At 36.4% G+C, this 12,201-nt stretch overlaps 1 protein-coding gene across 1 annotated transcript in view; it reads left to right on the top strand.

The window, feature by feature from the left end:
* DENND1A (DENN domain containing 1A) overlaps positions 1-12,201 on the top strand; it is a 216,570-nt gene that overhangs the window by 159,017 nt on the left and 45,352 nt on the right. The window contains 3 exon segments of the mRNA XM_050907872.1: positions 9,379-9,480; positions 10,036-10,123; positions 10,707-10,747. Coding sequence (XP_050763829.1) covers positions 9,379-9,480; positions 10,036-10,123; positions 10,707-10,747 — 231 coding nt within the window.

Below are 12,201 nucleotides of genomic sequence, written 5' to 3'. Positions count from 1 at the left end.
GGTCTCAAAGCTGTGAGGTCACCGCAATAATAGACATTATTAGCAATTCTTATGAATATGTAGAGCAAAGTTTGTTTTACTTTATTAATAATTAAAACAGCATCAAGCCTTACCAGCCAAGATGTAATAATGCACTGTGTGAATCACAGAAATTCATGTGCATTTTCCATGAAAGTAATTTGAATTAAATGCCAAAATAAAGCATCAAAATGAGTGATTTTTCAAATATTTGGATAATCTTTTGTCAATTGTTAGTGCTCCTTATAACTATTACATAAATGGGACTGAAGTTTGTGGACTCTTCTGATTGAAATCTTGGCAGGTTTAGTTCTGTTTCCTAGGTGAGAAAGCCTGAGGTTCCAGGGCAGATGAGAAGGACTTTTACAAGATAAAAATTATCATTGAGGGCATGTGGGCCTGGAGGGGAGCAGAGTTGGCATTTTTGGCCCAGCAAATATCTGCCCATCTGCTCTCTGTCAGAATATGTTAGAAGTGCATCTGGATCCGTGCCCCAGAGTTTCAGCTCTGAGCGGGTCATGTGCTTGTCTCCACGACAACTCAAGGAACTGTGTAAACTGCTGCGCTCTGAGCCAGATGCTTCTCTGCACATGTGGTCTAATTAGATGGCATTTTTCCCCCCTCACAAAAGAGTTCAGAAATTTTGCATGGTTTCCATGTCAAAAATGTGTAGCTGATATAATGGGAGTTGGGAGGAGTCATGTGGCCAAACACTAAATAATTACACTTGCTGCAAAGCTCGGCTTCAGTGTGTGTGAGCTGTAGGTTTGCAGGAATGCAGAACAAATTCCCTTCGGTTGCTACATCATGGATTGAGCAAAACCTGTGGGGGAAGTGGTGAAAGGAAAAATATGCTTTTTTTTCATCCTCACACTGGATGCAACTTTCTTTTTATGAATATACCAGGAAGGAATTGGGGGACTGAGACAGATTACATATTTTGCAATAAATGCTTGCAAGACACAGCATTCTCAGTCTCTCAGAGGCGGGATTTCTTTTTTCTTTTTTTTCTTTTCTTCTTTTTTTTTTTTTTAAAGGATTTGAATGAAAACTGCAAGAAGTGAGATGTTGTAGAGGAGAGCCCAGGGAAATAAAATCAAACCTAACTTATAAAAAAAGATACTTTCTAATATGGCAAGATCCTCAACCTATTGTGAGATGGGGGAAGAGGCTTCATTTAGTGCCAATGATCGAGGAGCTCTGTTAAAAGTAATTGAAAAGTAGCACAGTTTTTGTGATTATACTAAAGTGGCTTTTTCTGTGTCTTGCCTTGTCATGTGGTAAAATCTGAGCCTCTTTCTGACAAACAGAGAGTGAATAAATGGTAAAGGGAGAATGAAGAGTTCTCATTTCTTTTAAAAGGGAAATGCTTTACTTTGCTTTTTTCCACCTGTGAGGAGAAGCATCTTGAGCGGTTGTGGACTTGATTTCTTAGTACCTTCCCAGAAGTTGTTTGGGCAGACATATAATATACTAATGCTCTGTAATGAGCAGTATAGAGGCAAGTGTCTTTGGTGTGGCAAGTTCCAGTTGTTCCCAGGAATGGATGCTGTTGCATCTTTAAGAGTGTAGTGACATAAGTTACTGATTTATAATCTCACATATGTGACAAATAACCGTAGCAAGCATATGTGTGTATGCATTTATGTATTAATCATTGACCACTTAGGTTTCCCCAGAGACCGTTACATGACTCGAACAGAAAGGAATGAAACCTTTTTCCAGTGTTCCTAATCCAGTGCCTTTGATTACCTCTCTCAGGGGACATGATAAATTCCTTCTCTAAAGTGACTTCTTTTCTAGCTGTGTTTCTTCATGGCAATAGTTGAGGCTTCCACACCAAATTATCAAGTGGCATAACATGGTGACACATCAAACCTCAGTGAGTTCTATTATAGTAATAGCATTTACTTTGCCAGGTATTATATGGAGGTGGCATTGCAGATCATGTTATCTTATATCTTGTGCATTAGTATATCTACCAGAGACTAGACATCTCTCTGACTCAGTGAAAATTTAAAGTTTAATTCCATTATATCCATTTTATTTATAGAGACGGGGGTTTTGTTACTTAGCTAAGAGAGTGGGATTTTGTGACCTACCTTTACGACTAAAGCTTCTCTCACATTGCTTTAGTGAAGTTAAAAACAGTTTATTCTCCTTCTGCATCAATGTCAGCATCTAAATATTATATTAAAATATTTCAATCTTGAAAATAGCCATTTTATTCAATGTGGTTTTGGGGATCATGATACAAAGGAGTATACTATCTTGCACACAAACATATTTTCAACATATTTACTTGAGTGAATCCTGGAAGCTTCATTGATTTGGATAAATTGTGGATTTTTACATGTATCTAAGAAATCAAAAGAAAGCAAAATATTAACATGTGTGACCTTTAGGCATATTGGTGATTTCTAAATCTTGGCCAATCGTTTATCGTTTTTGCAGAGATTTTTTTTTCCTATTTTAACAAAATATTTTGTATTCTATTGAATTTTAATAAATGAAACAAAAAAAAGCTTGTCATTTCTCTCATAGGAAATACTTTGTGTAGACTGTGTTTCCAAGCACGCTTTTATATTTTGTCATAGTATAAAATAACTCATATAAAGAATTGCACTGTAATTTTTCTCCTTTTTTGTATTGTCACTAATGTTCCACAATAGTTAAAATAGAAAAAGGCCTTTTTATTATAGGGAACCTGAATTGGTAGCTGCTTTGCATGCAGAACATACTAGCTTCAATGGGAGTATTGCTCATGGAATGATTGCAGAACTAGGCCCTGAAATTACCTTGCCAGCTAATGATAAAATCGCATGCAGGCCACAGGGGTTTTTGTGGAATAAATATAAGAGTGGAACAATATACAGTACACATTATACCAGTAATTTAAAGCATATTCAGGACAAAGAGAGAGTTCCCAGTGCAGGCAGCATCATAGAGATTTGCTGTATCTGATAAAGATTAGGTTTCTCAGCTCATAATACCGTACTATTACTTTTCTTTTGTTAGTCTTTCAACACCTACACTCATGCATTGACACAATATCAAGTAGGAAGAGGAAGAATAGCCTTGTATTTAAGGTACTGAACAGGGATTAAAGAAATTTCGGTTCCTTTCCCTGGCTCTGCCAGAGACTTTTGTGACCGTGTACAAGTTACTTATTATTTTCATGCCTCTATTCTTGATCTGCGAAATGGTGATGGTTTTTTTCTTTTTTCTTTTTTCTCCCCGCCCCCCCCCCCCCCAGCCCTAAATGCTTTCTTGCTGGCTTCTTTGCACTTTATCTTCCAGGTTTGTTGCTTGAGTTCTAGAGACACGAGGCTGTATTAGTTGCTTAGGGATAGAAAACGGCTGGCTGATGTAGGTGATTCAGAAATCAGGGCAGGCAATGGCTTGAATTAGCCATATAAACACTTTGAAAGATGGCTTGCCCTATTACACTAAAGTAGTTTCATTTGTGAATATGAGTATGTGTCGTTTTACTTGGTCTAACATGAAAATGCCAGGTAGCCTAATAAACTAGAAGAGTTTGAAAGGAGAAGCAAAAACATTGCTATGTGATGTGAATTTTTTCCAGTTACACATTTTTCGTTAGTTTCATCTTTTATTTGAAGTTGGTTTTGTGCAAAGTTTGTCAGATCCTGTAATGGTGTTGGATATTACCATCTGAAATAATGTGTAAAGGGGTGTTGTTGAACTTTCACTCAATCTATCGGTAGCTGAGCTGGTTTTCTTACAGTGTTTTAATGCAAATAAATCTTATTCTGTATTTTTTTTGCAAAAGTTTCATAGTAACTTTAATACACCTAAAGTTTTTTGATCTGAAGGCATTTTGCATGTTGTAGAATTGATTACAGCTTAATAATGCATTGCATTATAATAATGCATGTATTACTAGGGTTCTAAAAGCAGCACGGGCCACGGAGTTCTAATTACAGTGTTAAAAAAGATTTTGATGAAGTCTGAATATCTGCATATTATAATTTCACATTTAAAGTTGAGTTGTGTGTTTAAATTGCTTCATCCTCATTAGCAGCCTGCTGGTAAATATGAATGATATCTTCAGTGGTTGTAGGAAACAGATATATGTCCTTTCTGAGGACGCTTTACTTTTATTTGGGTTTTGGTCAAAATGTATTTGTTGATAAGAGTCTGCTTTTTTTCCTGCAGTCTAACTCGGAGCTCCAGTTGGTGTCTAGTTTTATAAAGGGAATTACTTAAGAATTTTGAGAATGCTTACAAGGTGAAATTTTGAAATTTATTAACTTCCAATATCTACATGAGAAAACTGGGTTACGGCCAGCAACCACAAACAACTCCACATTTTTGCAGGCTTTTCCTCTTTTCTTTTGTTAGTGTGAGGTGCGTTCTACTTCTTTGTAGTACAATCAGAAAAAAACACTTCTGTGACTGTATAGTCATGTCCAAGTTAGGAGTTTGGGGAAGCGTGTTGTTTCAGTTATTTTGTGCACTGCAGAACATGTCTGTCTCACCTCATGTGATTTGTCTGTCAAGAAATGTTTTATAAAAGAAAGCTCCCAAGCTCTTGTAAGGGTAATGCCTATGTAGCTGAATACAGCTTGCTGTATGTGCATGATCCACAGCACAGGTATAAGCTAAGTTTTGGCACAGGACATTTTGAAGGGGATGTTGATTGGATTAAATGTTATGATTGGTGTCAGTGATTTGACTGACTTGCAATCACCTTTCTGCCTTTTATTTCTCCTTCAGTGATATTATTACAACTTACTACAGGAGTTATCAGATCACATGCAGAAGAATGACAGCTGTCAGAAATTCGAATTCACCAGCAATTGCAAGGGTTGAGAATTTAGAGAAATGGCCCATTTTGTTTGATACTGTAAATCTTATAAAAAGTATCTATAAAAAGTATAGATTCTGTAAATCTATTAAAAAAAAAAAAAAGTGGTAGGGATATTCACTCTTGATGTAGCTCTACCAGAGGTTATATAACCTAGTGAGGAACATGAAAAAAAGTCTGAAATTGGACTGGTAACAGAAATGGGCATTTACATGAGACAGTAAGTGTTGGGACAGTACAGTCTGCGTTGGTAAATACATGTTTTTTAAATGCTTTTCAAGATTACACTTAGCAATACTAATTTATCAGAACTGGTAGTCTCTTTTTGAACAGAGTCTTAATTTAGTTTTCTTTAGAAGTGTGGTCAAATCTCTGAGCACATGATTTCTTTGTTCCTGAGCAGCATCTTGAAACGCTAATAAAGCTATGGTATCATTTGCTTAATGCAGAGTATTTGATCTATGCTTTCTTGATTCCATTATGACTGAGGCAGATGCAAAGAGCTTTCTTGTGCTGAACGTATGTACTAGTTACGGGGAGGTTATTTGTCGTTGCAATTGCAAGCTGAATGAGCCAATGTCCTATCAGGTGTCTGTCACCAATTTCAGATTTTCTTTATGGAATCCTGCTGGCTGACTGATGATCCTTCTTCAGCTGTGATGAGCTAATCTTTCCTTGACATTGTAATCGCAGTTCTTGAAAGGTCTGCAGAGCAGTTGCTTGCCTTTGGTTTCTGTTGTATCTGACATTGACATATATATCCAGATCAGTAAGATCATTCTCCTACCTTAGTTTCATTACAATTCTGGATGGAATTAAAGGTCATGATTCCTAGAATATCCCTACAGGCTTTACTTTGTCCTTTGCAACATAACCAATTTTAGTAAAGGATGTGGTTATTTACAACATCTACGTGGTAATAAAACAGTCATATATGAATCTCTTGCATGTCTTTGTTCTTGCTGTATATTTGGGGTTTTGCTGCATAGTATACTGACACTAGACTTACAGCTTGTAGACTATCAGATTGTCATCTTGTTATGCATCTTTAAATTCCACCCACATTTTTTCATTTCGTGGCTGGTTTACAGAGCAGCTCTAATGGCTTGTGTATTTATTAGAGAGGCTTTGAAAGAGCACCTACATGGTTTAAAGGCATGCATACAGCAGCACAAAATTCATTACCCTGCACCACATGCTGACCATGGTAATGCAGAAGAGATTACATATATCTTCCATGGCATAACTTTTAGGGTTGTCTAAACAAAGTCTTCAGGTTTGGGTTGGTTTGGTTTCCCGTGCCGCCCCCCCCCCCCCCCCCCCCCCCCCCCCCCCCGCCTTAGAATCAAGTTTTGTGAAATCTTTGCTTGTGCAAGAGACTCTCACTGTTGACATAATTTGAACCCTGTCTTTGTTATCTTAATGTTTTCTCCAGCAGTCACATGGTGGCTTTAAAGCCTCGTTATCCAGATGCACACTTTGGTGTCTCATCTCTTACAGGAGTGGGAATAGTTATCTTAGCACCTGTGTGTCTTTCCAGAAGTATCATTTGTGTTTGCCTCTGTCCCTTCCTCCAAGTCCTTCGCTAATCTGTGCTGTCTCCTGCCCCACACTTCTAGTCCTTTATATTCACTGTGAAAGTTATTGTCATAACCAGTTAGTTGGCCTGTCTGCGAGTATGGTAAATCGGACAATTCAGATATGATACTTCTCTCACTGACAATAACTGTCTGCATGAGGTCCTGTACCCTCTTCTGAAAGAATTTTTTTCTTTCTGAGGAAGAGCGTTTTCCTTGAAAGATGGGGGATCGTGGTGAAATTTTTTACAACGTAGCTAATCAAAATCAGGCTTTATCTTTCAATTTGCATTATGGCTTCTTAAAATATAACAGCAGGTTTCATGAAACTCTAGAACAGCCTGAAATAAGTCCTAGACTCCTTTTGTTTTTTCATTTGCTGCCTTAAGTAGTTTAAAACATTATTTTAGAATGTAACAGAATTCCAATTTAAAAATAGGGCTGGCAACAGATCAGATGTGGGCTGAAACTTTTCAGCTTTTTAAGGGGTCATGAGATAGCAGCACTGCCCTGATGAACTTCATTATGCCATATGAATATAAAATATTCATATAAAGGGAGATTTGCAAAGGCATAAAGAAAAGGCACCTATTTTTTCAATGCATCTGGGAGTCTTAAATCTTAGTCTTATATTTTAAAGTTACTTCTCTTGTGTTAAGATTGCAGATTAAATGTCTTTGAAATGTGTAAATTTTTGTATTAAAAAATAATTTTGTGATCCAATCTTATATATGAATTATCTAATATTACAGATCAAATCAGATTCCTCAGAGTCATATTGTGCACACATTTAGAGCATTTGCAATGCCATATCTTAGCCTCTGTTATGCATTTGTAGTTGGAGAGGGGAATAATGGATATTTAAGGTGTTGATGAATCAAGGCCTAAATTCTAATTGTTGGAAACAGCAAGTTTAGGAGTTGATGGGTTTATCAGAACATTACAATTGTTTATTGTAAAGTTATTACAATTGTTTTACATGTGAGCAAGACCATGCATTTCACAAAATATCTGCAGTTCTTAGCATGTCCCCTCATGTATAATGTCATCTGTCAGTAAAAGCAGAGCTGATTAGCTTTATAATTTACCATTAACTAAATCTGTCAAGAAAATTGTCTTATTGTCCAGCTTGTCTTTTTGTAATGAAGCTGTGGATGGGGGTTGGCAACAGTATGTTCACCCTTCTGGAGGTCATGGAGGATGGAAGGTACTAATGCATTCTAAGCTGAAAAGCTCACGCTTGACCTTGATGATTAAAGTTTTTCCTATCATCTAGCAGCAGTTGAGCCTGAATTGTCTCTTAAGAAGTCAAAAGGTCTAATCAACCTAATGAACAAACTCAATCATTAGTACTTTGGGGAAGGAAGTGTGTTAACACTATAATACTGGGCTCCCCCCGCTGCAATATGTGTGTTTATAGGAATGGTACATAGCTTGATTGTAAGCAGAGAAGCTGGTGTCATTGTGCTGGATGTACAATGGAGTAGAGGAAGCTTCTGTTTGGCAGGGCATAGTTCTTCCCACAAAGTTCATACTCTAATCTGGCCGTGGGAGAAACTTTGGATTCTTGTAGATTGTAGGAAAGGTTGCTTGTTTCCTTTAAAGTGTTTTGTCAGTGAGGATTAAATGAAAGCTAAACCTTCCTCTAGTGAACTTCTTCTCGGATCATGGACTAATCTACACTTTTCCTCATGTATTCCTCCCAGCTCTTTTCACAATCCAGATTGTATCTATGTCAGACAAATATTTTTCAGGCATCCTATTGCTCCTTCAGGCAATCAGCAGTGAATATCAGCTGTCAGGTTGATAAGCTCTGGGGTAGTACCAGACCTCAGTAGGAAATGTATCAATGAGTAAGTTTGATCGATTGTGAACTCAGGGAAGAAGGTGAATACCTATGGATTTTAATAAATGTGAGTGTCATCACAGTTTGCCCAACATAGTTTTGAGGATTTAGTATCCTTTTAGTGTGGATTAGGTGTTAGAAGTCCTGGGGCCACATGGTGGCTTCCAACATAAATTGGTGGGGAAAAACCAATATGCTCAAGCAATGCTGTGGCATGGGGTTTTTTTTGAGCACAGTCATTTTAGTGGCCCTGTTATCCGACTTTACACAGTCAATGGTAAACAAGATTGCTAATATAAAAAGCTTTCAGAAGTGGAATGATACCACCCTTTTAAAGGGGATGCTTTAAGGTTTTTTGCTATCTAATGTTGATTTTGAACACTCAACAGATGAAGAGTCCAAATATATTTTAATATGAGTATGAAAAAGCCTCCATATTAATTATACATCAGTATAATTTTGTCATTCTTTGTTACTTGTTTTTAATTCAATAAATATATTTGCTTGTTACGTTGAGTATTTGTAGATTTTAAGCGTGGAGGAAATTTGTGCCCTTATGGCAGATGCACAGCAGACTTCAGCATTAACATAACTCATTAAAATAAGATAAAAGTAGAGCTGCAAAACAATTTCTGTCTTTTGCCAACGAGGTTGTGAAAAAGGGAAATTTCACTCATTCAATATACGAAAGTCTAATCTTTCTGAACTGTGGAGAAAACAGAGTAGACATTCCTGACTTGTTTGTGCTGGTTAACTGGCTGGGTCTACAGAGGCAGATAAGCAGAATATACAAAAATCAGATGACCGTGTGCCATATTTTGGGGACATTAAGCAAAATTACGATGATGAAAGTTCCTTCAGCAGCATTAGCAAAATGTGCATAAAGCAAATGTGTTTTGTTTTGATGATATGCAATTTGCTGGTTTCCAGCCTGTTTCTCAGTCATGTGATTGAAACCTGGAAATAAACTACAGTTTACTCAATGTTATGTAAGGCCTACTTTATTTATCTATTTATTTGGGAAGGGAAGTAGGTAAAATGGAGACAGTGGATTCAAATGGTTTCAGACAAAGCTTTTTCAGTGTTTAATGCTCTGAACTCTACAGGGTGAACCCATCACTTTTTGTGAAGAAACATTTGTGTCCCATCGTTCTGCTGTCATGAGGCAATTTCTTCAGAATGCCATTCAGCTCCAGCTCTTTAAGCAGGTACTGGCTTAATTGCTCTAATGTAGAAGCAGATTCTTTAACAATACAACTGGGTTTTTTGAGGACTGTTCCTATATTCCTTGATCTGTCAGCCACATAATGAGGAAAATTCATGTAGTTGGCAGCACCTTAATTCCTGCTTGCTGGCTTTTCTCAGATTCAGGTGATAAGGCTTTCTGTATTTTAAGAGGTGTATGTTTTTTTCCTCTAAAGGTCTCTGTGCTAACTTCTGATCTGAGCATACCTAGACCCAATATATCTGCTGTAAACTTTGTACAGAAAGCATATTACTGTTAAACATGATATTACTGTTTCAGGGAAGCTCAAAACCTATATGTATAGACAAACACATGAATCCTGGGTTTTTTAGTGAAGCAGCATACCTTTTTGCATTGGTAAACATTTTGCCAGTTTTGGTTGTATTTTCATTCTATTTAGAGTCCCTTCCTGATAAGAACATTGGGGTTGTTCTAGAAAATGCAGAATAAAGTCTTTCTGAAAAGATAAAGGATGGGATGGTTGATTTGTTTACGCTGTCTGTTAATGCTGATGTAGTTCATTGATGGCCGCCTGGATCTTCTTAACTCTGGCGAGGGCTTCAGTGATGTTTTTGAAGAAGAGATAAATATGGGAGAATATGCAGGTAAGAAATACAGTATTTTAAAGTAATTTCAGACATTGTTCTTGACTTACTGTTTGTGGGCCATCATGATGTAATGGGTCTTATGTGGTTACTCACCTAAATAATTGAGGCTGCAATGATCCCTGTAGGTTGAAGTGTCTTAAATTTTTGTTCTTCTGTCAAGAACTTTGTTTCAGTAATGTATTGTAGTTTCAATAAAGTCTGTTCAGTCTTACAAAACCTCAGCTTTACCACTTGGCTAAAGTACAACTAAAAGAGTTCTTGCAATGGAGGATACTGAAAAACTGGAACCACCTCAAATTTCTTTTAGCAATCTTAAAAAAAATCTCAGTGTTTTCAAATGTCTGAAAGACAACCCCGATAAAGTCGAAATGCCTCTTAGCAAGTAAAAGAAAAATTGTAGATATCTTGTCAATTTTTTGTTGTTGTGTTTCCATTAAAAGAAAAGGATGGTTGTCCTGTTCTGTTTCTGTACTGTTCATGCTCCTAGAACCACAAAGTGCTAACACTTCACATTTCTAGCTTGTTTTCTATTTGGTAGAGAGTTACAGTTTGTTTGTTTTGTTTTTGTTATTCTCTCTAGGTAGCGACAAATTGTACCACCAGTGGCTCTCTACAGTAAGGGTAAGAACACAATATTCTTCCAACAGACATTCTGATTCTTACTGGACCATTGTACAGTTCTGTACGGCTGTTAACATCTGTCCTCATGAAGATGACTAACCTGTTTCCTGCAGTGTTAAGCTGTGACCAACTTGAGTTTAGTTGTGAGAAACTAACATGCTCTTCAGATGAAGTAAAGAAGAAAAAATACACTAAAAAAAAAAAATCGCCATAGGAATTCTCAAGTTTTTGAATCCCACTTTTAATGTCTTGGAGACAGCTGAAAATAAGTTATTGTCATTTTAGAAAATAATGTGGTTTTTCTCTCCTTTTAATAGTAAAGGAAAGAAAAGGGAAAGTTGCCACACCAAAAAGCTCTTTATAAAGCTAAATGGTGTGAAGTGCTGAATGGGGACAGCACTGTTTGGGATGTTTTTTGTATCTCTTTGGTTTAGTGCTCTAGTTTTATACATTAAAAATTTAAATACTTTTAGAGAACGGTATGTTGTTATAGCTGATAATTGACAGCTGATTTTAAAAGTCTCTTTTGATGCATAACATGTGATGTATTGAAAAGTAAAATATTTCTGGTTTATGGGTACAAGTCAGTAGGAAAGACTGAATTGTTTTCTGACAGAATTGAGTTTTGCAGCATTCCATTTGCCTGTTGTCCTGGTTATGGATGGAATTATGTTCCTTACACAAAATGCTGGGCTCAGTATTATCTTGATAATTTTGTATTAAACATATTTCATAACAGTCCTGCAAAAAATCTCATCATATAGCTAGGTAGGTAAATATATATACGTAAATATATATAAATACGTAGGTTGACAAGTAATTTTAAAATTATAAGGAAGGGGAATGGCTGAGAGTGAATATAAAAATACCCGTAATTAAATTCAACAGTTTATAATTTTTGTTGAAGATTAATTGTCATGTAGTAAAAGAAGTAGTGAATCTTAAAACTGTTTGCATCTGTTCTCTGGAAATATAATTTTGCACTGAAATAAGAAAATATAAAATTATCTAAGATTTTATTCCTTGGATTTTACCCATTTCCTGTATTTATCAAATAAGGTACTGTACAGCAACGGTCAATGGTGTGTGGAAGATGTGTAAAACACCGACCAGAATAACAGATTATTCTGTCTGACATATTACTGTCTTATGACTTTTATTATGTTCACCACATGCAATTCAGCTTTTCTAGAATTAATGTTTATGACTGTAGTTAGATTTCATTTTCCCTCAATTTATCCCTTTATCGACTACTTAGATCTTAAAAAGGCAGCATGCTTTTGATAAATAGTATTGTGGGATCATGAAAAGGAAAATTAAAAAAATCTCACTTCTTCAGATTGAATGTACAGGCTTTCCTGAAACTGAATTTTCTGCCCCAGACATTGAGTATTTGGTAGGATGCCTTTGTCTTAAACTTGTTTAGGATTTTAATGCGATGTACAGGACACCTT

Source organism: Gymnogyps californianus, chromosome 18, assembly GCF_018139145.2.
Source record: "Gymnogyps californianus isolate 813 chromosome 18, ASM1813914v2, whole genome shotgun sequence".
Taxonomy (NCBI): domain Eukaryota; kingdom Metazoa; phylum Chordata; class Aves; order Accipitriformes; family Cathartidae; genus Gymnogyps; species Gymnogyps californianus.
Note: the sequence above shows the minus strand (reverse complement) of the source record. Positions and strands in the feature narration are given on the sequence as shown.